At 45.8% G+C, this 27,204-nt stretch overlaps 3 protein-coding genes and 2 pseudogenes across 3 annotated transcripts in view; 4 read left to right on the plus strand and 1 right to left on the minus strand.

Annotated features, from left to right (window-relative positions):
- Positions 1-846: 846 nt before the first annotated feature.
- Positions 847-3,546, plus strand: LOC125528795 (wall-associated receptor kinase 2-like). The gene is made up of 3 exons (XM_087528959.1): positions 847-1,845; positions 1,967-2,139; positions 2,288-3,546. Exons 1-3 carry the CDS (start codon positions 926-928, stop codon positions 3,490-3,492), a joined length of 2,298 nt encoding a protein of 765 aa, XP_087385085.1. The 5' UTR covers positions 847-925; the 3' UTR covers positions 3,493-3,546.
- Positions 3,547-8,635: 5,089 nt separating this feature from the next.
- Positions 8,636-9,883, plus strand: LOC147966577 (uncharacterized; annotated as a pseudogene).
- A 2,810-nt stretch (positions 9,884-12,693) lies between these two features.
- Positions 12,694-15,036, plus strand: LOC147966578 (wall-associated receptor kinase 5-like; annotated as a pseudogene).
- A 5,834-nt stretch (positions 15,037-20,870) lies between these two features.
- LOC147966579 (uncharacterized) lies at positions 20,871-21,808 on the plus strand. The gene is made up of 3 exons (XM_087530879.1): positions 20,871-20,927; positions 21,023-21,169; positions 21,281-21,808. The coding sequence occupies exons 1-3, from the start codon at positions 20,871-20,873 to the stop codon at positions 21,806-21,808; spliced, it is 732 nt and encodes a 243-aa protein (XP_087387005.1).
- A 2,993-nt stretch (positions 21,809-24,801) lies between these two features.
- LOC147966580 (uncharacterized) overlaps positions 24,802-27,204 on the minus strand; it is a 36,057-nt gene continuing 33,654 nt past the window's right edge. Inside the window, exons 3-4 of the mRNA XM_087530880.1 lie at positions 25,426-25,718; positions 24,802-25,320 (exon numbers count right to left, since the gene is read on the minus strand). Of these exons, the coding sequence (XP_087387006.1) occupies positions 24,802-25,320; positions 25,426-25,718 (812 nt within the window). The remainder of the gene's footprint in view (positions 25,321-25,425; positions 25,719-27,204) is intronic.

The following is a 27,204-nucleotide window of genomic DNA, read 5'->3' on the forward strand; positions in this document are numbered from 1 at the left end:
ATAAATTTCATTGTAGTACTAGCCAAGCAGATGTATGTTCAGACCTAAACTCGCAAGGAGTATACTGGACCGATATCAAGACTGCGCGGACCTTGCCGAGAAGCCAACACGCACTGCAGGACAGAAAACCGAACGTCGTCGAAACCAACGTCGGGAAGAACACCAATCGCTGCCGAAGCCAGCGTCGGGACAGAAAACTTGCACGATCTGAAGGACTCCCGATTCGATCAACAGCCAAAATCCAGATGCATATGCACTATAAAAGCCATACGTAGCAACACCGTGGTCCGTGGATGCAGTCCTCGTGACGGAGGAGCAGATTTGAAGCAGCCGGTAACCCACACAGAAGCAGAGTCAATTGGCTAGCACAGAAATTCTCCTTCTCTCTAGAGACCATCAAACCAGTTGCATGGAGGTGCCCATGGCAAGGGCGCGTATATACCAGCGCAGAAACAGGATCAGCGGCCGGCGGCGGCGGCCAAACCCTAATTGCCTCCCTAATCGCAGGAGCTCTAGGACATGTATTCGGGTCCAGCCTCTTGCGATCGCTTTCAAAAGATAGAGATGCTCTTACCGTTCCTAACCTACGTAATATCGGATTTTAGGAGCACAAACAGGGACGACGTCACATTTATTTTTGAAATGGCGTCATATGAGCCCAAGTGCAATTGAGTATGGATCCGCTTGGCAACAGGCAATTGAAAAATATCGATCCGCTTGACAAGTTGGGTTGGGCCATGGAGAACGAGCATGGTCAAATATATCTGCCTGCTTTCTCCTCCCCTTCCTTCTTCTTCCTTCCTTCTTTCCTTCCTTCTTTCCCTCTTCCTATAATCCTAAACAATTATCGCATTCGCACCCACCCTGCCACCCATCATATCAGCGTGTGTATATATCGGAGCAGAGCAACCAACCAGTGGAAAGCATGTCAAGCATGGCGACCATCACCATACTGCTGCTGCTCATCGCGCTGCCTTTGCTGGCGGCAGCGGCCTCGGCTCAGCTTGTGGCGCAGCCGGAGTGTCGCGACAGGTGCGGCAACGTCAGCGTACCCTACCCCTTCGGCATCGGCGTCGGCTGTTTCCGCGACGACGGCCAGCCGGGCTTCCAGCTCGAGTGCAATGACTCCGGCCCCGGCCGGCCTCCGCGCCTCACCGTAGTCGGCTACGGCTACCACCTCGCCGCGCTGTCCCTCGAAGGCGAGGCCCGGACCTACCTCAGGGCCACGCGCCACTGCTACAACTCCACGGGGGAACTCGTCGATAGGGTTACGGAGTACATGTCCGTGTCCGGCACCCCCTACCTCTTCTCCTCCACCAAGAACCGCCTCGTCACGCTCGGCTGCCCCAGCCTCGGCTACTTCAACGACGGCAGGGGCTTCTACGTCAGCGGCTGCACGTCCGTGTGCCGGCCGTCCCAGTACGCCCTGCCGGGCTCGTGCACCGGCGTCGGCTGCTGCCAGAGCGCGATACCCAACGGCGCCGACTACTGGGAGTCGGCCCTCTTTAACTTCTCGCCAGGGCAGCAGGACACCGTCGTCTTCAACACCAACCCCACCTTGTGCCGCTATGTGTTCCTCGTCGAGACCAAGTGGTTCGACGGTCAAACCTCCAACAGTTTCGTCAACCGCACCGACGACTTCGCCGTGCCGCTCATGCTCGACTGGGCCGTGCGGAACGTCGGCAACTGCAGCGCCGCCAGGCGCAACGCCACTGACTTCGCCTGCAAGAGCGCGGGCAGCCGGTGCTTCGACGCCACCAATGGCCCCGGGTACCGGTGTAGCTGCCCCAAGGGCTACGACGGCAACCCTTACCTCGACGGCGGGATGCGCAGGTACACATCCTGATTCCTGACACGGTCGAGTCACCAACATTTTATTGTATGTAATGTAGTGTTCTGTACTTCTATCACTATATTTGTGATGATCATTTGTCTGACCAAATGATGTTGAAATTGCTCTGCAAACTGAAGATATCGACGAGTGCCGTCGGAAAGACGAATACCTGTGCTACGGTGAGTGCACAAACACGCCGGGAAACTATACTTGCCAATGCCCTCCAGGTACGAGTGGAGATGCCTACAGGGAGAACGGCTGCCGGGTAAATGACAAGTTCACCTTGGCTCTCAAAATCGTTACAGGTACACACACGGATCTTGGGTCGTCTTGCAACATATTACACATATTTCATTTGTTTTTTATATTAACATATTTATTTTATCCAAAAATATCATTGGTTCTCCACGGGAATCGAAACTAATAATTGAGTATGCGATGTGTCATATCCAGGAGTTAGCGTCGGTGTGTTCTTGTCACTATTCACATGCTTCTGGGTCTACCTAGGACATCAGAAGCGGAAGCTCATCAAGGCAAAGCAGAGCTTCTTTGAGCACAACGGAGGAGTCATCCTGCAAGAGCAGATGCGTTCCTACAGTGGCGCCGCTGGGGGAGGCGGTGGTGGGTTCAAGATATACTCAGAAGAGGAGCTCAAGAAGGCGACCAACAATTTCGCTGCTGATCAGATCCTCGGTCGCGGCGGCCACGGCATTGTGTATAGAGGTGTTCTGGAGGATAGTACTATAGTGGCTATAAAGAAGTCCAAGATGATGGAGGAAACTGAGACCAAGGAGTTCGCAAGGGAGATGTTCATACTCTCCCAGATCAACCACCGAAACGTCGTCAAGTTACACGGATGTTGCCTTGAGGTGGAGGTGCCAATGCTGGTCTACGAGTACGTCTCCAACGGCACCCTCTACCACTACATCCATGGCGGCAAGGGCCTCGAATCCAATACGGCACTCGATACCCGTCTACGGATAGCGGCGGAGTCGGCAGAGGCTTTATCGTATATGCACTCATCGGCCTCGCCGCCAATCCTTCACGGCGATGTCAAGACGGCCAACATCCTGCTCGACGGCAACCTCACCGCCAAAGTCGCGGACTTTGGGGCGTCGAAATTGGCGCCTAGTGACGAAGCCGAGATTGCGACATTGGTGCAAGGCACCTGCGGATACCTGGACCCGGAGTACCTCATGACATGCCAACTGACTGACAAGAGTGACGTGTATAGCTTTGGTGTCGTTCTGTTGGAGCTTCTGACAGGAAAGAAGGTGATCTGCTTCGATGGGCCAGAGCAGGGCAAGAGCCTCGTGTCCCGATTCACGATAGCCGTGAAAACCAACCGACACGACGAGGTGCTTGATAGCCGGGTGCGGAAGGAGATGGGCCCCAAGGCATTGGAAGAAGCCACACATCTTGTGATGCGATGTGTGAGCATGAGTGGGGAGGAGCGACCAACAATGAAGGAAGTTGCCGAGAGGCTAGAGGCGTTGAGGAGGTACCAGCAGAACCCATGGGGTCAGGCTGGTGCCAGAGATCTAGAGGAGGGGCAAAGCTTGCATGGCAGGGAGCAACAACATGATGTGACTTATAAGTTTATACCGCAAGATGTGCTTGATGTTGAAGAGGGCAGTACATACACATTTAGCTTGTAGATTCATCTATTGTTGTTCGTGACCCTTTTGCAATGTGTGACTCAAATGTGTGATTGAGTTGGGGTGGCTAGCTGGATTATTTGACTGAGGTGCATATTCTTCACCCCAGATCCTTAATAACATTTCTAGTGTTACCTGGGGATATGGTGTGTTTGCTTGAATGTTTTTTCCTCTAAATTCCCAACTTATCAAAGTGTGCTTCACTTGCAGATGTTGACGAGTGTCTTGATACAGAAATATGTTGAGACCACAATATCATCGGGGACTTTATTTGTTGCGTTCTGAAACAAAATATGATCCAGAGAAAATGTAGTGCACCTCATCCAAACAGAATAATCTCAATATGCGTATATATACATGGCGCCTATATACATACCTTTCTATATATATTAGATGATATATATAAAAATGGGAACTTATGGGGTAGACATTTACATATTTTGTACATAGGTGTTACCATTGGACAAGGTGCTGCCTTGGCAACGCCACTTGTTGGTTTGAGTAGGGTATTATATTTCTATAGATGAAAAAGAGGTATAAGAAAACAATAACGCAAGATGTACTTCCATAAAAATCAGGACCGTCTTGAAAGTGCTTAGTATCCATGTGTGTTTTTTGTTAATTAATCACAATATCTATGAACTAATGTTTTCAATTGAGAATTTGAAGAAAAGTTTCACATGCAATGCATGAGGAATATTGGATGAATTGATGCAAGTCATCAATGTGTGTGTAAAGATATGTTGCAAAATTTGATGGATTTAGACTAAAGACAATGAGTAGACCCACGCAGCACGCAAACGAAGTGCCCCATCTCCAACTCGTAGCTCACCATAAGGGACGCCTTCAAGTGACGCCTTGTCGTCAACATGCCGCTGCAACACCATCACTACACTTCATCACGAAGGTCTTCATCAACATGGTATTCACCAACATCTTTGTTGACACAAAATTGTTGCCTCGTCCACAAGATGGACATCTCTAGCGTCCTCTGACATACTTTTCTGCATGGCACGCCATCGATGACGGCAAATACTGCGACACAACAACATCATCGACCACGTCATCCATGTATGCATCGACACGACATCACTATAGTGATGACCCCTACATGGCAACAATGTCCTGGAAAAACCGATGTGTGCTTCCTGGGTTTTCCCCAGTGTTGGCAAAATTGATGGATTCATCGACGACGCCACCCTCTGATATCTACAAGGTGCATAGTCCATGACGACAACACCATCTGAGATCTGCAAGGTGCACCATCCACGACTACAACTCCCTCATAGCACATTTTTTGTGCCTCGGGCTTTGTGTGACTTCGTCCATGGCAACTACATCATCGATCGCGGCTACATCGTCATGACCAGATAGCTCGACATCGACATCAAGGACTATGTCTATAGCTACACATCGTCAACAACTCAAGTCAACAGCATCCACGCAACTCCCCTGTGACTGGCGGGGAGGGGGGCACAGAGGAGAAGACAAGGAAGGCACTAGAAGGGGTCACAATCACCGTCCTAGGTGCCGACCCATCAGACATTAGAGGCATAATTGATGATGGTGAAGCGGAGAATATGACAGAAGCGCAAGACTTCAAATTCACTCACAATCTTGTCAAGCTACGACCAAGGGAGGGTGTCAGAAGTACAATTGAGTTTGGTTTGAGGTAAGGAAAGATAGGGATAGTATTGGTTTAAATCATACATTACTTTTCTTGTACTCCAAGTCTCTTCCACCATTGTACTCTATATATACCTCTACGAAGGTTAGATAAGTACGTTGTAGAAATATTCAGGGTTTCTTTGTTTTTCAACTAAGAAACATTGTAGGTTATTACAGTAACTTGCATTGTTCATTGGTCACTTTTTCAAGATTTTCTATTGTTTAGCGAACACGCTAAAGACAAAAAGAAAATGTTGAACTATGACAATCTTGTCAAGCTGAACATTAGTAAGCAGATGTTTTAGACATGGTGACATGGCTAAATGGCAATATGCAATTGAATATTGATCCACTTGACTACTTTCCGCGAGCACGCCATGGAAGAGCAGCCAAGTCGAACCCGCTTTCCTCAACATTGCTGCTTTCTCCCAGTTCATGCATCTCCCTCCTTCCTTCTTCCAATAATGCTACTCCATCTCATCTAAATTACTTGTCGCCATTTTAGTATACTTTTTGGGCAAGTCGATTTTCTATCAGAATTGATTTACATTAATTTGGATCAGTTCATTTTTATTAGTCCATGACGCATTGGATGCTTGGTTGTGAATCGATCATGCAAGCCAACCACATGCAGGCCTGATAGGCAAATTGAGTCGGGCTAGTTCGTTACTTGGCTAAATAAGCATATACTAGTGATTTTTTTTTGCAAAAAGGTGCTTTCTAAAAAGTAATGGATTATTGACATCGGTATTACCCCTACAAAAGTAAAATAAAAAATAAAAAATGAACTAAAAGCTAAAACAAAATAAATAAAATGTGTTCTATGGAGGAATAAATTCATGGCATTGGTATTACACATTCAGAAGAAAGAAAACAAATATACTAAAATAAAATAAAAATAATAAATTTTCTGAAAAGAATGAAACCCTTTAAGAAGAAATAAAATGAAAAAGAAAAACATTTAAAAACTTGCACACAACTTTGCAATAAATTGCAATTTTTGAAATATGCAAAGAATAAGCATATAATAGTGCAATTTTCGCATACTATAATTTACACACATATTATTTAGGACTTTTACTTTACTTGCACAAAAAAATGCATTTCTAAGAAGGAATGAATTAGTGGCATTGATATTACTCTTTTAGAACAAAGAAAGTGAAAATAAATAAATAAAATAATTATAAAATTTGCACGCAATTTACCAAAAAGTTGCATTTTTTAATAATATGCAAGAATAAGCATATAATAGTGTAATTCGCAAAAAAAACATGTTTACTAAGAAGTAATGAATTAGTGACATGCTAACATTGGTATTACCCTTTAAGAAGAAAGAAAAATGAATAAATATAACAAACTCAAAATAGTTAAATTTCCTAACGAAGAATAAATTAGTGGCATTGGTATTAGCAATTATGAAGAAAGAAAAAGGGAAACAAAATTTGAAACAAACAGTGACATAATTTGCACAAAATATGCATAAAAGTTGTGATTTTTAAAAACACGCAAGAATAAGCATATAAAAGTTGAATTTTTGCAAAACAAAACTAAGAGCAAATGAATTAGTGACATTGGTATTACCTTAAAGTAAAGTGAAAGTGAAATAAAAACTAAAACAATATAAAAATAATAAAGTTTCTAAAAGAGAATGAACTAGTCGTGTTGGTATTTCCTTTAATAAGAAATAAAATAAAATAAATAAAAACTTACACCAAAATTGCACTTTTTGTAGTATGCAAAGAATAATCATATAATAGTAAAATTTTAGCACATATTATGTAGTATTTGTGTGTTTATATTTACACTCACCAAGCATCCCATAAATACCGACAAAATAAAAAATAAAACCCAATTAATAAAGAAAAGGAAAAACACATAAAAACAGAAAAAAAAACAAAGGAGATATAAGAAGGCTGAGCACTGGAATGGGCTTCCGCCCATTAAAGAATTGACTGACCCAAATCTGTACTCAGTCAAAAATAAAAAGGTCAACACAAACACACAGATTAACCCTGAAAAAAACAACACGAATCTTAACGCAGTAATCTATGGCCCAAAAATTGACTGACCCAAAATTAATTTTCAGCCAACTCACATATAGCTAAAGTGATACTTTTATCAAGAATATCACCTTTTAAGGTTACTTTAGTGTACCTTTAATATAAAATTATACTAAATCAGCGATAATTAAGATGAATAGGAGACCACTTCTCAGCCTAGGCTCATCTGCACCTTCGTTGAAGAAAAAAACAAAATAAATACTAGGAAACTAAAAAATATTGCATGGTAGATAATTTAATGCGTGGGACCCGCTCTAATTTTCAAATCATTTGTATATCTGAGCAACTCTCGACAAAAAAGACAAATTCAAGGTCTGTAAAAAAAGATTACTGTTCATGCACTATTCTGACCCGATTTGCCTTTTTTTTTTGAGAGCTACTCAGATGTCCAAACGATCCAAAAATTGGAGCTGACCTCGCGCAATAAATTTTCTACCATTCAATTTTTTTGAATTCTTTGTGATTTTTTTCCTAACCGGATGCAGATGAGTCTGGACAGTGAAACGTCGCACTCGGAGTATACTCCATTCTAAATATAAGTCTTTCTAGAAATTTTAACATGGACTACATACAGATGTATACAGACATATTTTAGAGTGTAGATTCACTCGTTTTCGTCGGTATATAGTCCATATTCAAATAATATGGTGTTTTGGCTCCTAGGTGCATATGCATCCATTGTCTAAATACACATTTTAAAAAGTTAAAAAATTCGGAACAAAAATCCCACGGGTATATCCAGACATTCTATGTGGATGCACAAACTTTCGATGAAAAACGACATTTTATGTGGCTTTTGTAAAAAAGATAAAGAAATGCAAAATGAATAGTCGTAATGAAGCCTTAGAAATTGTCTTTTTTACACAAGCCACAGAAAACCTCGTTTTTCACCGAAAACTTTGTGCACGCATATATGTATAGATATACACGCAGGATTTTTGTTCGGAATTTTTCAACTTTTCAAAATGTGTATTTAGACAATGGGTGTATATGCACCTAGGAGACATTGCCAATTTCCAATATTTAAATCTCTACAAGGATTTATATTTTGTAAGCGAGGGAGTAGTTAATTACTCCTATTGGCAAGACTGGTGGTCATGCGGCTAATCGCAAATCATAGTCACATCCACCATCGGTCCATCTCCATCGTATATATATATATATATATATATATATCGGAGCAGAGCAACCAACTAGAGAAGAACATGTGCTGCTTCTCCTGTGTTAGCGTATGTACATTGCATGTAATGTGTAACCTCCTTTGTACGTGTATGACTGAGTCTAGCCACGTCTGGCTTGCGTGTCACCATTGTAGAGGCGTTGGGCAGATCTCATTGTATTTATGTTGTAATCTGTAACTCCAGAGCATCAATCAAGGAACATAGTTTCCAACTTGGTATCAGATATCCAGGGATATGGCTGCGGACGACTCTTCTTCCTCCTTCGCCGTCCCCACCTCCGGCACATCGCCGCCCTCCTTCTCCTCCACGGCGCCTACAGCCCCCTCCGCATCGGCTTCCTCCATGACAGCCTCGCCGCCCTTTGTTTTCGGGACCACCCCCTCCCTCTCCCACGGCACCGCCGGCAACTCTGGATCTCGTTTCGCCCCCATCTTTTCCTCGGCTCCACCAGCGCCGCCGCCGCCCGCACCACGCCACCCAATCTTCTCTAACCACATCACCAACCATATCAAGTTTCTCCTTAATCCTGCTGATCACAACTATCACAAGTGGAAGTCATTCTTCCTCATGGTCCTGGTTCGCTATGGAGTTCTCTTCCTCATCGAGCACCCGCTCCCCCCCCCCCAACGCCGATGCCTCCTACCACGAGCTCGATGCTCATGTTGCTCTGTGGATCTACGCCACTCTTGCGGATCCCATGGTCGACCACGTCGTCGGCGCCACCACCACCTACGCCCTCTGGCAGAAGATCCGCGCTTTCTTCCTCGTCAACCGCGATGCCCGGTACATGATCATCAACCGGCAGTATCGAAATCTCAAGCAAGGTGACCTACCCGTGGCTGAGTATGCGCGCCGCATGAAGCTCCTCACCGACGGCCTTGCGGACATCGACCACGCCGTCACGGAGACCGACCTCACACCCAGTTCCTCCATGGCCTCGACAAGCGGCTTGACACCATCCACGTCGTCCTCGGTGACCAGGGCCTCCCGTTCGACACCGTCCTCTCACGGGTGGTCCTGGAAGAGGAGTCCCAGGCACAACGGGTTGCTGAAGAGAGCGCCTCCGCCTTTGCTCTTCCCGGTGGTGATCGCGGCTCCACCAGCGGTTCGGGCCCCTCCTCGCGGGGCGCCGGTGATCGCGGCTCCAGCAGCTCCTCCGACCGGCCGTCATCCGATCGCTCACAGGCTCCTCACCCGCCGCAGCCCCCATCTGACCGTGGGCGCGGTGACCGCGGCCGTGGGCGCGGTGACTCCACTAGGTGTGGCCATCCGGCGCCCCTGCCCTCGCCATTCACCGGGTATTTTGCCCCGTATGGCATGGCACTCCCGCCGCCGCGCTCTGGTTGGGTGCCTTCCAACGCCGCCGGCGTTCTCGCCCCCGTCCAGGTGCCCACGCTCAGGCCTACAACATGTACCAGCTGCCGCCTCCGTCGCCCTACTACCCGCCTCCCCAGCCCTAATGGGAGCACCTCGCCATGCTGAATGCCGCCTACAGCAACTTCGGCTTCCCCGCCAACCCTACCCCCGAGTGGTACATGGACAGCGGCGCCTCTTCCCACGTCACCGGCAACCAAGGTACCTTGACCACGTCTAGTTCTTCTTTAAAGCGTGTTCCTTCTACTATTCTTGTCGGCAATGGAAAACACCTCCTCGTCACGGCCACCGGTTGCACCACTCTCCCTCCTCACGATTTCCGCCTCACTAACATTCTCGTCTCTCCCACTGTAGTTACTAGCCTTATCTCCGTTCGCAAGTTCACTACTGACAACTCTTGCTCTGTTGAATTTTTCCCTTGTGCTTTTCTTGTGAAGGACCTACGCACTCGGAAGGTTCTCATGATCTCCGCTAGTACCGGCGATCTTTACCCCTTCATTGGCAACACACCGGCGCGTGCATCGGCCTTCCTCGCTGCTTCTCCGGACGTGTGGCCCCGGTGACTTGGGCATCCTGGCGCTCATAGCTTCTCTTCCATCACACATGATTTTCTTGTTGATTGTAATAAAGCGCCCCACTCTCCCTGCAGTGCTTGCCAATTAGGGCGTCAACCACGTCTCCCTTTCCCTTCTTTTACTAGCAGAACATTTGCGCCTTTTTATTTAATCCATTGCGATCTATGGACTTCGCTGGTTGTAAGCTTTTCAGGCTTTCAATACTATCTTGTTGTGTTAGATGATTACACACATTACTCATGGACATTTCCTTTACGTCACAAATCCGACACATCCACTGTTATCCGCCGTTTCTTTGCGTTCGTCTATACACAATTCCATGTGGTGATCAAAAGCATGCAATGTGACAACGGTGGTGAATTCATCAACGCATCCCTACGCTCGTTCTTTTCTTCCACCGGCGTTGCCTACCGTTTTTCCTGCCCACACACTTCCCCACAAAACGGTAAGGCCGAGCGCCTTATTCGCACAACCAACGACATCGTTCGTACTCTCCTCCTACAAGCCAACCTCACGCCTCCCTTATGGGTCGAAGCCCTCCACACGGCCATGTATTTACTAAACCGGCGTCCCTCTCGTGTCATTGCCTCCCACACCCCGTATTTTCTCTTACATGGCATTCATCCCACTTATGATCATCTGCGCGTCTTCGGGTGCCTGTGTTTTCCCAACACCTATGCCACATCCGCCCACAAGCTCGCCCCACGTTCCACCCGCTGTATTTTTCTCGGTTATCCCCTTGAGCACAAAGGGTACAGATGCTATGACCTCGCCTCCCGCCGCGTCATTGTCTCCCGACACGTTATTTTCGATGAAACGATCTTCCCTTACCAGCCGCACCCATCTTGGCACGAGCCGCCATCCTCCATAGAAAATCCCCATGCAGATCCTATCCAGCCCTTGCATGCCTCGGATCCGGTGCCGTCCCCACCAGCCGATCCACCTGCGCCCCCTAATTCGTGCTCCACTCCCCGCGACGGACCCCACCAAATCCCACCTACCCTCCCCACCTTCGCAAGTCTCTCTATGGCCTTAAACAGGCTCCACGCACTTGGTTCCTTTGGTTCCAGGCCTATCTTCTCTCTCTTGGTTTTCGAGCCTCCAAGAGTGACTCCTCCCTCTTTATCTTGCACCATGGCGCCTCCATCGCGTACTTGCTAGTCTATGTCGATGACATCATTCTAACAGCAAACACCACCACTACACTCCACTCCATCATTGCCTCGCTCAAGCACGAGTCCTCTATGACTGATCTCGGTGCTCTCCACCACTTCTTGGGCGTCACGTCACTCCCAACGAGTCCGGTCTCTTCTTGTGCCAACAACAGTACACTCTTGAGATCTTGGACCGGGCCAAGATGCTCAACTGTTAGCCGGTCTCCACACCGGTTGACACCAGCTCCAAACTGTCCTCCCATGCTGGCATGCTTCTCTCCAACCCCACGCTATACCGTAGCCTCTCCAGTGCCTTGCAATATCTTACCCTCACGCGTCCCGACATTGCCTACGCTGTCCAACAGGCTTGTCTATTCATGCATGCACCTCGCGACTCTCATATGCAGCTCGTGAAGCGGATTCTTCGCTACTTGCGCGGAACCTCTCACTATGGACTTCAGCTTTACAAGTCCTCCACCGCCGATCTCATTGCTTACTCCGACACAGATTGGGCGGGGTGCCCGGACACCGCGGGGTGCCCGGACACCAGGAAGTCCACTTCTGGGTTTTGTGTTTACCTCGGTTCCAATCTTGTCTCGTGGTCATCGAAGCGACAAGCCACCATCTCCCGCTCTAGCGCAGAAGCGGAATACCGCGGGGTCGCCAATTGTGTGGCTGAATCCTGCTGGCTACGTCAATTTCTCTTCGAGCTCAAGCATCCGCCATCTCGCGCCACCATCGTGTACTGTGATAACATCAGTGCCTCGTATCTCGCTTGTAACCCGGTCCAACATCAACGCACCAAACACATCAAGATTGACCTGCACTTTGTACGCGACCGGGTGGCTCTCGGCGAGGTCCGTGTTCTACACGTCCCATCAAGTTCTCAGTTTGCGGATGTCTTCACAAAGGGGTTACCATCCATGGTGTTCTTCGACTTTCGGTCCAGCCTCAACATCCTACCTAACGGAGTTCCGGCTGAGGGGGGGGGGGGGGGGGGGTGTTAGCGTATGTACATTGCATGTAATGTGTAACCTCCTTTGTATGTGTATGACTGAGTCTAGCCACGTCTGGCCTGCGTGCCACCATTGTAGGGGCGTTAGGCAGACTCTCATTGTATTTATGTTGTAATCTGTAACTCCAGAGCATCAATCAAGGAACATAGTTTCCAACTTCCTGATCGGTGTTGCATTTGCTGGCAGTGGCGTCGGCTCAGCGCGTGGGGCTGCCGGGGTGCCGGGACCTAATCTATGTCCCCACCCCTTTGGCATCGGCGCCGGCTGCTACCGCGACGACGGACTCCGGGGCTTCCAGCTCGAGTGCGACGACGACACCGGCCACGCCCCACCGCACCTCACCCTGACCGTTTTCGGCCGCTACAACCGCGTCGCAGGCCTCTCCTCGGCAGCGCCTACCTCTTCTCGTCCACCGAGAACCGTTTGGTGGCGCTCGGCTGCCCTAACCTCGGTTTCTTCGTCGACGCAGCCGGATACTACGTCATCAGCTGCATGTCCGTGTGCCGGCCATCCTGGTCGGAACAGTGCACCGGCATCAGGTGCTGCCAAAGCGCGATACCGCCTGGGGTCAGCTTCTTCGAGCCGCACCAGGGCAACTTCCCGCTGCAGCAGGACGACAATTCCGCCTTCATCAACAACGCCACGTCCTGCCACTACGTGTTCCTCGTCGAGGTGGGCTGGTTCACCTACATCGACCGTGTCTTCCTCAACCGCACCGACGACTTCGACGTGCCCGTGGTGCTCGACTGGGCCGTCCGGAACGTCGGAAACTGCAGCGCCACCAGGCGCAACGCCACCGACTTCGCCTGCCGGAGCGCGCAGCAAGTGCTTCGACGCCGACAACGGCCCTGGGTACCGGTGCAACTGCTCCAGGAGCTACGACGGCAACCCCTACCTCGACGGCGGATGCATAGGTGCACACCCTCTTGATTCCTGAAACAATTCTGAAGTGTTGTGTTCTGTTACGCACTACATTTGCGATTTGCCTGATCAAATGTTGAAATTACTTTGCACACTGAAGACATCGACGAGTGCCAACTGAAAGCCAAGTACCCGTGCTACGGGATGTGCACAAACACGCAGGGAAGCTACACTTGCTAGTGCCCTCTCGGGACAAGTGGAGATGCCACCAGGAAGGATGGCTGCCGGCCAAAGGACAAGTTCATCTTAGCTCTGAAGGGCGTTACAGGTAACACATTTCAGTCGTCTTCTTGGTTCCTCCTGCAATTTCTTTTTGTCCATCCAATTTACAGATACTGTTCTTACCGGGAATCTAGACTAATGATCAAGTATGCAAGGTGGCATATCCAGGAGTCAGTGCGGGGGTGTCCTTGTCAGTGTTCATGTGCTTTTGGCTCTAATTGGGGCTGCAGAAGAGAAAACTCATCAACGCAAAGCAGAGCTTTTTCGAGCACAACGGAGGCATCATCCAACAGCAGCAGATGCGTAGCGCTGCCGGGGGAGGCGGTGGTGGGTTCAAAATATTCTCAGAAGAGGAGCTCAAGAAGGCAACAAACAACTTCGCCGCCGACCAGATCCTCGGTCGCGGCGGCCACGACATTGTGTACAGAGGTGTTCTGGAGGACAAAACCACAGTGGCCATCAAGAAGTCTAAGATGATGGAGGCCACTGAGACCAAGGAGTTCGTGAGGTGAGATGCTCATCCTCTTTCAGATCAACCACCGGAACGTCGTCAAGCTGCACGGTTGCTGCCTCGAAGTGGAGGTGCCGATGTTGGTCTATGAGTACGTCTCCAACGGCACTCTCTACCACTACATCCATGGTGGTGAGGGCCACGACACCAGCAAGGTACTCAACACCCGCCTACGGATAGCGGTGGAGTCGGCCGAGGCGCTGTCGTACATGCACTCATCAGCCTCGCCCCCAATCCTCCACGGCGATGTCAAGACGGCCAACAACCTGCTCGACGGCAGCCTCACTGCCAAAGTCTCTGATTTCGGGGCATCAAAGCTAGCACCAAGTGATGAGGCTGAGATTGCAACACTGGTGCAAGGCACATGTGGGTACCTGGACCCGGAGTACCTCATGACATGCCAGCTGACGGATAAGAATGATTTATATAGCTTTGGCGTCGATCTACTCGAGCTCTTGACAGGGAAGAAGGTGCTCTGCTTTGACGGGCCAGAGGAGGACAGGAGTCTCGTGTCCCGATTCACGACGGCCGTGAAAACCGGCCAGCACGACGAGCTCCTTGACGACCAGGTGAGAACGGATATGGCCTCCGAGGTATTGGAAGAAGTAACACACCTCATATTGCGGTGTGTGAGCATGATCAGGGAGGAGCGTCCGTCGATGAAGAGAGTTGCAGAGAAGTTGAAGGCGTTGAGAAGGTACCAGAGGCATCCATGGGGCCATGCTGGTGTTGCTGATCCGGAGGAGGGGCAAAGCTTGGTTGGCAGAGAGCGACAACGTGATGTGAAATTGTGAATTATAAGTTCAAACTGCAGGACATGCTTGATCTTGAAGACGGTAGTACATACACTTTTAGCTTGTAGGCAAAAAAAAAATTGCTAGGGCTTTTAATTCATAGATTGTTCCAGTGTTTGGTGGGGACTCATTTTAAAGTTGGACACAAATGTGTAAAATCTTTTGGATGTAACAACAAAAATGAAAATTAATTCCATTAGAAAATAATGTTTTTCGTGAGAACAGAAGAGAATCTTCATTAACAAAAGAGAAATGCAACTGAAATAACCAAGAGAAATTTTCCAAACAGAAAACAGTTGTAGCGGATGTGCTCCTCGGAAGTACCATAACGGGCCTCCAAAATCACGCCACAAAATAAGACCCTATGTCAACGTTCCCATGCCCAATCCTCCCGTCTCGACACACGTGAATACATGCATGACATAGATCAGGCTGGCAAGTCTATGTCTCGTTTTTAGGAAGATGGAAACCGAGCTCGCCTACAGGGAGCAAATAGTTTGCCGGTTCATTAGTGTGATTTCATCACGCAGCGTCACAGACGTGTTTATTATTATTACTTTGTTCATATTCTAAAAATACTAAATACATAATGTATATTATTAAAAAATGATTTAGTTATTATTTTGAAAGTGCTCCTCCCTAGAAGAATGTTCATCCAGTGTAAAAAATGATTGCTCTACTTTTGGAAAATGTTTATACGACTCAAATATGTATGTGACTTTATAAAAATTGTTCACCCGTTTAAAAAGTATATACCTGCCATTTTAAAATGTTAGAAATTATAAAAAATGTTTGTGTAATGTTTCATATCATTCAATAAAATATACATTATATTTAAAAATGTTCGCATGTTTCAAAAATATGTTTCTGACATTTTAATAACTAATATTAATATTTTTTAAAATGTTCACGTAGTTTTAACATAAATGTTTCGTCTTATTCTTAAAAACGATGCAATGTGTATTTTAACAACATTTAACACATATTCAGATAAATGTTCAAAATATGTATTTGAGAAAATTTTAATCATGTATTTGGAAAATGTTAAATGATGTAAAACATGGTTTAGATGTATAGTAAAAATGTACAATTAGTATGAAAAAAAGTACCCCCTCCGTAAAAAATATAAGAGCGCTTAGATCGCTACTTATATTTTTTACGGAGGGAGTACACATCAAATCATATATTTGAAAAAACATTATGTGTATAAAAATAAATTTGATGTATATGAAAAATGTATAATGTGTATGAAAAAAATTAGACATGTGTTCAAAAAATAAAAATAGAAAACCACCAGAAGAAAGCAGAAGGAAAACTGTTAAAAAGAAGAAAGAAAATCAAGAAAAATAAAAAGGAAAAAACCGAGAAGAAAATCGAAGCAAAAGGAAAAAAACAGAAGAAAACCGAAGCAAAACAGGGAAAACCCAATAAAAATCACTACAAAAACTTGCTCGCAACTACAATATTCGGCTGGCCCAGTAGCGCCTTGCTGTCGGCGAGATCAATACACAGCGAGAAATATCATTTACATTGGTCTGGCAGCTTCCGGCCCCCTGCAGGAGGGAAGCTGCCTTCTCCTGATGGGCACTAGCTAAAATAGGCGTCCCGTTAGAATATTTTTTATTTCCAAGTACGCAATATATATGTACTACTTAATTTATTAAATGATACTCCCACTGAGTTGAAGACGCACCCACCGGCCCCCAAGGTTGATTTTTTTTAATGTGTATAAAAAAAGTTTTGATGTATATGTAAAATGTACATTGTGTATGAACAAAAGTAGACATTGATGTATATGTAACATTGTAATTAGTAGGTAGAGTACTTCCCTCCCTTGTATAGCCTTCTTTAGGTTCCTGTTTTTCTTTTTTTCTTTCCTCACCTTGAGGAAGCATTGTTTTGTTCCTGCTTTTTTATTTAATAAAATGCTATGGGGTGTAAGCCCTGCAGTCTTCAAGGTCAAAAAAAAAAGTAGACATGTGTTCAAAAAATAAAATATAAAAAATTACCCAAAGAAAGCAGAAGGAAACCTGTTAAAAAGAAGAAAGTAAGAAAGAAATAAAACTAAAGAAAAAAGGAAAAGGAAAAAAGAAAAAAAAGCAGAATAAAACCGATGCAAATCAGTGAAAACCCAAATAAAAATCACTGGAAAAAAAACTTGCTTGCAGTTATGGTATTGAGCTGGCCTAGTAGCGACATGCTGTCGATGAGACCTATACACAACGAGAAATATCATTTACATTGATCTGGCAGCTTCCGCCTTCTGCTGGAGGGAAGCTGCCTTCTCCTGATTGCCACTAGCTAAAATGGGTGTCCCTTAGCATATCTTTATTTTCCAAGTACATAATATATATGTACTACTCCCTCCGTCAAGGTTCATAGGGCGTCTAATGAAAATTTAGTATTCCAAGTCACCATGCATGAAAGGAGCTCTTCATTCGTCACGACCATTAATTTTCATTTCACATACTATTACTTTCATTGGCTGACGCACTAAATAGGATTTGCATGTTGCTCTTAAAGAATTAATGACATGAAAAACCAACGTAGTGGTTGGCTCTTCCCAATTTCTCAAGCGGGCCAAATAAGAGTAATTATTATCATTGATTTTTGATTTAACATCCTTCATCCAATCTCCGCGCGCCTAGGTTACGATGCATGCAACTTCTTAGATGCCCTATGCACCTGGATGGAGGGAGTGCATAATTTATTAAACTAGATGGCACCCCGTGCGTTGCTGCGGAAGTTTACGTTATCAATTGGAATCAATTATATGATAAATTTTATTTGCATGATTGCATCCAATGTTATTTTGTATTTTATGACACATCCAATGAATTATCTTGTATTTATAACACACAACACCGGCATGATGATTTAATAATTCAAAAAAGATATTAGAAAGCCAAACCCTTGAGGATATTAGAGGATCTAGTTCCAGTTACAACATATACATAGTACTTTTTTGATTTCCTTTCGATTATTACCAAAAATAACCACATTATTTGTTCCTTCTGTTCCTTTTTGTGAGGGGTCATGCATAGTTACAACTAGGGATGAAAATGGAGTGGAAACTTTCTGCTTTTCCGGAGGAAAAATGGAAACAGAGAGGAAATATGAAAATGAAAATGGAAATTTGCAAAACGAAAGTGGAAATGGTATTTGTTACGCGGAAACGGAAACAAAAACGGAACGGTGTTTTCCGATGGAACAAGCATGGAAACGCAACTTTTCATTTCTGTGAATATGAAATTTCCGTTTTTTACTATAGACCTATAACTGCTTTGTAGCCCAACCATCAAACAACACACAATGACACAATTAGTAGAATGGACCGGAGGCCCAACTTGTACTACCATATATGTACTCATCTTGACCCTATACGCAATTGTCCAGTACTACTACAACACTACACTAAGTTGCTAACATAATGATATTATTTTGTAGCCATGTTAACAACTTACTAAATTTGTTTGTTTTTATGTGTATTTCTCTATGATTAAAGGGGTGTTTAAGTTCCAGGTAACACCCACTTCTGTTTCCGTGTTTGCTTTGTATTCGTTCCCTGTTCGTTTCCGGCAGTATCTGTTTCCGTATTCATTTCCGGGGTTTCTATATTCGCTTCCGCTTCTGTAAAAATATATGGAAACAAATGTGGTAGCACTCAGTTCCTTCTGTTTCCGTTCCATTTTCATCCCTGGTCACAACTATCCAGTTCCAAGGTCCGTTTCCATTTGTTCCTTTTTGTTGCTAGATTGTCTAAAGACAGTCTCGATGCAAATATAATCTTGTTTGGTAGTGTATCATGACAAATCAGCTTGCACCTGTCATGGTCATTATGCTTCGCAGATTATACTATCGGGATTCGACCTGATCTACCGAGCTGAGAAGAAGGCATCTTGGCTCGAATCTTCACCACACTGCACTCAAAAGTTCTAATAATCAGCGGAAATAATTGATTGAAAATAGTAGCTCACCAGCGCACCCACTGCGACGTAGAGCGCGGACTCCCCGGCGTCCGTCTGCATGGCGGCGAGCGACACCATGGAGACGGAAGCCTTGACATCGGCCAAGGTGGGACGACGTCCCTGGGTCGGACGGTGGCGAGCTATGCAGTGGGGTCAGATACCTCGACGTCGGTACTCAAGGATGCGATGGACGGTGTCGATAGGCGTCCCCAGGTGGATTCGACAAGAGAAAAATTCACTGTAGGTCACAAAACTTGAGCCGGCTGACACTTAAGTACCACTACTTCAAAATACCCGAAATACAGTCCATCTACTTGCGTAGGGGGTTCACTTTGGTCCGTATATACGATTGGAGCTACGTATTTGCTGACTTGGCCGAGTCAGCCGTTGCCAGCCGTGCTTTGACCGCCACTTGTGCAGCACCTGTCGGGGGGGGGGGGCGTTAATACTAGATGGCCGGAGGTTTTTTTTTGCAAATGCGCGCACCTGGTCGGACCGCACCGGGTCGCTCCTGTCTCCTCCCTCCCGCAACCCACCTGGTCGCCTTGCCTTATCCTCTCGCTCTCCGCTTCCTCTCCTCCGAACCCTAGCCAACTCCCGTCCGCGCCGCCGTCGTCGCCTTCCGCCGCCGCAGCCATTGCCGACGCCCTCCTCCGCCTCCTCTATCTCCTCCTTCATGTCGTCTTCCAACTCCATGCGCTCAGCGCTGCGTGGCCGCTCCGTTGCTGTACCACTGATCGGGTGCCCGGATTGCGGCGAGCAGGTAAGGTTCTACCGGTCTAGCACCGATGAGCACGATGGATGGATCTTCTACAAGTGCGTGAACCACCATGTAAGTGCCAGTTCAGTAGATTCATGCCGTGTCAGCTCACTTTAGTAATGAAGCAGAGCAGCTGGTTAACTAATGTAGTAGTTTAGAGCAATGCAATAGTTGAATCATTAAATCTGTAATTTTCTGGAGTTGGTTAACTAATTTTGCCACTAATTAATCAGGTCACTTGTGATTTCTGGCACTGGGAGCTTGAGTATGTGCAGCATCTGGTTGAAACAAGGCGTCTGGTTGGTGATGCTGTTGTAGATGTAATTGGTGCTGTTGAGGACAAGAGGGAAGAGCTTGAGAGGCAGAGGACTGAATCAATGGCAGGCAGAGGCACAGCTGCAAGGGTCATGGCTGGGAGTGGCAGGGCTGGAAGAGATAATTATGGCAGCTCCAGTGAGAATAAGTATGCTACCAAGCAGCAAATTGCTATGCTTTTAGGGTTAGGCGGAGAGATTTTGATGCTGCTGAAGCTGATGATTGGTTTTGTTATAGTGCTTTGTGTGATGTGTTTCACCTTAATTATGAAGAAGTGAAGTGTTGTTAATTCAGTAGGTGCAGGTGTGTAAACTGAGCATACTAAAATGGTTGCTTTTGTTTGCTCAGTAATGCTTAGTTGTAATGGTTGTTGTAATGGATAATATGTCAGTAATGTGAAGCCTGCTTAACCTACTTGCTTTGAAATGCTAGACCTAATTGCTTTGAAAAAACTGACAGATGTATTTCATGTCAGAAGTGTAGTTAAACTAATTCTGACAGAATGTTTGCAGTTCACTGAATTTTTATAGTTAACTGAATTTAGTTTGCAAAGTTAACCTCATTGCTTTCAAATTAATTGCTGTACTGAACTAACTTTGCAAACTAATTGCTGTACTAAATGAAGTAAGTGAATCTCAGCACAACTGAACTCAAAAACAAGCATGTACTTGCACCTGCTGCAAACACCCACCCAGCAACTTGCACCTGTACATGTAGCTTTGGTCCACCACCAGTCCACCACCAGATCCCCTTCTTCTTCCTCATCTTTCATCTTCAATTTCGTGCACCACCAGATCCCTTCTCTCCTCTGTGCAATAGCCCCAACAGATCCCCTTGTCATCTTCAGCTAGCAGCAACCATGGTGTCCTGGGATGATCTCCCCAGTTCTTCTGAAGATGACTCTGTGACCAGCAAGGTTAGTGTGCTCCTCAATTTCACACAAATCCAGTCTAGGGTTTCTCAGCTAGGGTTTCTCTCTCAATTGATTCCAAATGTCTCTCTTTTGTTTAGCCACCTGCCACAATATCCTGTGAGGAATGGAGTGGCTTGGCTACAGATCTGCCTAGCTTAAGATGTGGGCATGGATCTTTGTGTGAGAAGCATGTGGCATTTGAATCTGTTGATACTGGCAGAAGGTTTCTAGCTTGTGCACAGAAGGTTAGTAATTTTTTTGCATTTTTATTAGTATGTTTTAAGTTCCATCATCATGCACAGTACTGAATACTGGCAGTTATCTGAATCTCTTTTTTGTATGTTCTAAATTGTTAGGAGGTACCTAAATGCAGATATGTTGAGTGGGTTGACCCTGAGTGGCCTGATGCTCTGAAGATGAGCCTAGCTAGTATATGGACCATGTATGAAGAGGAGAAAAAACAGAGGCTCAGACAGAATGTTGTGAGTGTTGAAGAAAACTTAAAGGTTCTTGAAGAGAAGAAGAAGATGGGGAATGAGTTGAGGCACTTCAAGCTTGATTTTGCTAAGATGGTGGCTGAGAAGGAGAAGGCAATGAGCCAACTAGGCAGCACACAACTTGCTCTGACTGATCTAAAGGAAGAACTTGAGAAGAAGAAGATGACAGACAAGTCAGTAACCAACATTCATCAGGTATTCAGGGTTAAAGCAGAGAAAGAGAGGGACCAAGCAGTGCAGGAGAGGGACCAAGTGATTCAAGAGAGGGATGACTTGAAGCATGAGAAAAGGAAGCTTGAGTACATGATTGGTGACCTATTCAAACACAAAGAGGCCACCAAGGAGAAGATAAGGAAGCTGAAGGGCATGCTGAATGAATTTGATTGAATTTGTGTCATTGTAAAAAAAATCACTTTGTATCTTTCCTCCTGGATTTGTGTCAGTTGTACTTTTGTCAAATGTTAACTAAATTGGGTTAAGATAGGAAATTGAAGTGGGTTAAGTAAGAAATTGAAGTTGGTTCAGATAAGAAAATGAAGTTAACTGTCTATGTCTTATATGACTGAATTTGCCTGAATTTATATGCCTGCAGTTGCTGTTTTATATGACTGAATTTGCCTGAATTTATATGTCTGCAGTAGCTGTTTTATATGACTGAATTTGTATGCCTGTACCAAATTTTTCTTAAAGAGAAAAAATTACACAAAAAGAGTTTTGCCTAGGTCTCAAACCTAGGACCTGTGGTATTGAACATTGGTGGCAATGCCAGTGTGGTAAGTAGTAGTGCTTTGATCAAGGGCAGGTACTAACGTAGCTATTTAGCAGTTGCTAGTGGCCCAATGGCTCACGCCTCTTCCGTTTCCTTGTCTGCTCTTTAAGCCCACCCACCCACCGCTCCACTCTCCACTCTCCACTCAGTCCATCGCGTCGCCTCGGTTACCCCGCACCAAACCCCCACGCAAGAAAACCCTCGCTGCCGACCACCACACCGCCGCCGCGGACATGGAGAACTGCCCTGCCTGGAAGAGGGTCATCGATGACCTCGCAGGCGACGACAAGGCCATGCGCGTGGACCTGACGGAGATCGGGAAGTGGTTTCCCAGCTGTTCGACGCTGAATCACCATGCGCGTGGCCTCTTGAAGGTCATGACCGACGACGAGCTGGACCTCGCCTGCCCCGACCACGACGGTATCCACTATGCATTCGTCCTTCGCTTCGCGATGCAGGAGACGCGCTCCGACGACCCGGGGCAACGAGCCCGGTGGTGGATGTACCGGTCCGCCACTGCGCCGCGGCAGCCGGATCCGGTGCGCGTCCGCCACAATGTCGACCTGGCCGTCCCCGCACCTGTCAACACTGCCTACTGGGACCACTACCAGCCCGACTACCTCGGGCGCGACGATGTCTCCGAGTACATCTCATCCGACTCAGAGTACGACTCCGGCTCCGATGACGACTCTGGCTACGCCGCCGACTCGTCCTGGTCGACTGGCTGGGAGGAGCCGGAGGTGATTTTGCTCTCTGACGACGAGCCGGAGGTCAATGTGGCGGCGCCCGTCGTCCCCGAGCCGGAGGTCCACATGGTGGCGCCGGTCGCCAGGGAGGGTGACAAGCATCGCCCCATTGACATCGAGCTGCTTCCCAATGTTCCTGACATCGTCAAGCAGGAGGTGGAGGTGGTCTTGGCCCTGCAAGCATAGGACGTCGCAGCACGACCAGAGAGGAAGAAGAAGAGGAAGGTGGCAGCTGACATGGAGGTTCGTCGCTCGGAGCGCCTCCAGAAGTTGAAGAACTGAATATGATGCAGTTGCAGTAGAAGGCATGAAGAAGATGCAGTTGCAGTAGTCAGGTATGCTGAAATATACAGATTTTCAGCATATAAGTTATAAAATATTAGTTTGTTAGGTGTGCTTGTATATTAAGCACATAAGTTATTTGTAATTTCTATCTGTTGAACTCTGTTGAACTGGTTGTTGATGCTATATAAGGCCTCTTTTGGTTGATAGGATAGGATTATCATAGGAATAGGAATCTTGTAGGAAATGAGATGACATGTATCTCAAATCCTATGAGTAGGAATAGGAAATAAGATGTCATTTGATTGACACCAAAGGAATTTTTCCATTGAGTCTAGGCTCTTTTTTATTTCCCTATGAAATGTGGAGGATAGGAACCAATCCTATGTAGGAATAGGAATCCATTCCTATGAACCAAAGGGCTCTAAAGGAAAAAATCCTATAAGAATCCTATCCTCTGGAATTCCTATGAAATTCCTCTAAACCAAAGGAGGCCTAAGTGTTGAACTGGATGTGATGCTATATATGTGCTGAACTGTGTTGATGCAAAAGTGGCAGTAATCCAAAAGTGTTTTGTTGGTATGTAATGGTGTTGATGCAGTCTTGTTGCTATATAAGGCAACAATCCAAAATTCTCTTGTTGCTATATAAGGCAATAATTCCAAAAGAAGTAGCTGCTAAGGTTTTGAATCTTAACTGAATTTTTGTCTGAATCTTTGTCTTAACTGAATTATGTCTTAACTGAATTATGTCTTAACTAAATACAGACAACTGTTAAGATTCAGTTAACTATAATCAAATCAGTTAGCTTTTCAAACTAAATTCAGACAACTGTAAAAAATCTGTTAGCTTTTCAAACTAAATTCAGATATCTTTGCAAACTACATTCGGTCAACTGTAAAAATTCAGATATCTTTGCAAACTACATTCGGTCAACTGTAAAAATTCAGATAACTTTGAATTCAGTGAACTGTAAAAATCCAGTTAAGTAGGTTGGAGGGGAGTGGAAATATAATAAGTAGGTTGTCAAGTAACACTTGAGGAAAGCACCGTTCCTATCACACTGGCATTGCACCCTATTTATCACACCACAGGTCCTGGGTTCGACATGCAGGCCAACCTTTTTTGTATTAATTTTTAAATTTTTATGCAGTTAATTATCTATACTCCAACAGTGAATAAATCAATGAACTCTAACTGAATAATAAAGCTACTGAACTCCAACAGTTTTCATTTGGGATTTCTTTTCATTTTGAACTCCAACAGTTTTCATTTTGAATGGCAGTATGAAGCCACTGAATCTTCACATTTCCAACAGTTCAAAGAGTCTCATTGTAGTTTTTGCCAAAATATTACAAGTGCAAAAGCACTGAATCATCCCAACTCCAACAGTTTCAAAGAGTCTCATTTAAGTTTTTTGCCAAAAAAATTACAAGTGCAAAAGCACTGAATCATCTAAACTCATCAAACATGTTCACTCTCTTCGGCTTCTTGGGCACATGTCCACTTGGTCCTGCCTGTTTCCTCTGCTCAGCTCTTAATCTCTTGGCCTCTTCTTGCTGTATCTTCTTTACTTCTTGATCTTATTTTCTCTTCAGTGCTGCCATAGCTCTCTTTGCTTCTTGATCTTCTTTTCTCTTCAGTGCTGCCTCTGCTTTAGCTGCCATTGCTTCAAGGGCTCTGGCGTCCTTCTCTTCTTGCAATGCAGCTTTTCTTGCTGCTGCAGCTTCCTTCCTTGCTGCAAATTCCAAAACTTTCTTCTCTTGTGCTGCTCTTTTTCTTTGTGAAGACTCTGCTTTCCTCCTTGCAATTTCTTGCCTTTTTGCTTCTGCCTCCTCTGCTTTCTTCTCTGCCATCTCATTCATGGCCTCAAGTGCTGCATCTCTCCTGGCTGCCATCTGTCTTTCTTTGTCTCTCTTCATCTTCAACAACTTCATGTTCAGGTTGCCTTCATTTGTAGCTGTTGTTGTCTGTGCTGCAGTGTGATAATTGGCTACATTTGAGATGAATGAGGAATCTGGCAAAATGATTTCAGGTTCTTCTCTAGGAACAGGTTTGGATTGTTGCATCCTATGAATCATTGTAAATCCAAAGTCCCGCACCTGTACAAAACAAACATCACATGAAAACATCAGTACAACAAAAATGACTGGACAAAAGAGGTCAAAATTAAGGGACAAAAGTGGAGAATTTGCTTGAAAAACAACTGGTGCATCTGCTCCATCATCTTGTGTGACAATGACCTCATCATCTTGTGTGACAATGACCTCCTCATGTGTATCATGGCCATCAACATGGGCCTCCTCATGTGTAACTTGGCCATCAACATGGACCTCCTCCTGTGTAAGTTGACCATCCTCTTGTGTGACCTGAACCTCCTCCTGTGTACCTTGGCCATCATCTTGTTGTGCCAAAACAATTTCATCATCTGACACATCATCAGGAATGGCCCTTCGACCCCTTCTTGTTGTTCTCTCTGCTAGATTTGGCAAAATGCCAGCTGTCGTGGTTTTGTCACGGCAGATGTCCTAGAGAAAGGACTTAGTCGTGGAGCCATCGCGACGGGTTAGCTTGAAGGGGTTAAAGCGGACACAGGGATGCAAGAGAGTTTATACTAGTTCGGCCCCTTCGATGAAGGTAAAAGCATACGTCTAGTTGTGATGGAATTGATGGGGTTTCGATGACCAGGGAGCAAACAAGCTTCGCCTATGTCTCGAGTTGTTGTCTGTGTCCTTGAACCGCCACCGGGTCGTCCCCTTATATACACGGGTGACGCCCGTCGGTTCGCAGAGTCCCAATACCGGCTCATAGATGTGTCCGGTTTGGTCTCTACTTATTCCTAACTTACAATACAAGTTAAATACCAACGCCGGTTTACGGCTACAGGCCTTGAACCGACTATGGGCCTTGAACCCTCATCTGCCTTCTTGGGCTTTAACATACTTAACTACTGACGAAGTTAACCCAGCCCAGATAGGCCGGTTTACGCCCAGTAGTGATATCCCCAACATTAGGCCCCAGATTGATTTGAACATGTTCATATCAATCCTTTAGCAAAAATCTTCATCTTCAATATCTTCTTGTAGTTTGTTGAACTGCCGTGATGTCATCTTCTCTGGTCGTTGTAAACCGGCGTGACGTCACCTGTTATAAAGGACCTTAATAGGTCTGCGACAATTAAGGCGACATGTTCGTTTCCAAACCCACGGTCCCTTGATTTTCGCGCCTGACTCCTGTCCCTTGCCTTATAAATAGGACCGAAGGGTCATTTCTTTTTCCCCTTCGTGCTGTGCTTCGTCTTCCTCGCGTCGGCCAGCTTTGGAGCTCCGCCGCCACCGTCAACCTCTGCATCAACCTTGGCCGCTGCATCAACCTGGGCGCACCAGAGCACCGCGGCAACCTTCCGCGTCTTTCTCATCTCCAGTAAGTCTTCTGTTCTTTTCAACACAGATCTGCTCTAGGGTTTCATGTTCTTCTAGTGTTCATCGCCTGTTTCGTGTTCATACGATAACTCCTAGATGCATTTGTGAATCCTTACTCTGTGTAGCGGTAGCTTTTAGCATCCGCCTTCAGTTTCATGCCTCAAGACCATAGATCTATATGTATCTCTGCCCATTGATTCAGTACTATTCTTTTTTGAACCTTGAATATTTTCCTTATTTTCTGAACTTGCTTCAGATCTGTCGCTGTAGAAAAGTCTTATGAAATCTGTTTCTGTAAACTTACTCATCTGCTTCAATGTTTAGACCAGGCGGTTTAACTTTGTAGAAAAAATTGCCAAACCGGTATATACCATTAGTCCCCTTGTTGAACCGCCAGATGTTGTTGCTTCATAAACTCCGGTTTAGATAGATCTGTCTCCGGTTTAACATTGCACATACCAATGTACCTTAATCAATGCATTTTTGAACCGGGATCATCTACCTTGTAGATTTCATCATGGCCAAGCAAGTATATGAGTGCAACTGGGTTCCTTCTCGCGTCAC

This window comes from Triticum urartu, chromosome 6A (genome assembly GCF_056163025.1).
Source record: "Triticum urartu cultivar PI428250 chromosome 6A, HENAU_Tu73, whole genome shotgun sequence".
NCBI classification, from domain to species: domain Eukaryota; kingdom Viridiplantae; phylum Streptophyta; class Magnoliopsida; order Poales; family Poaceae; genus Triticum; species Triticum urartu.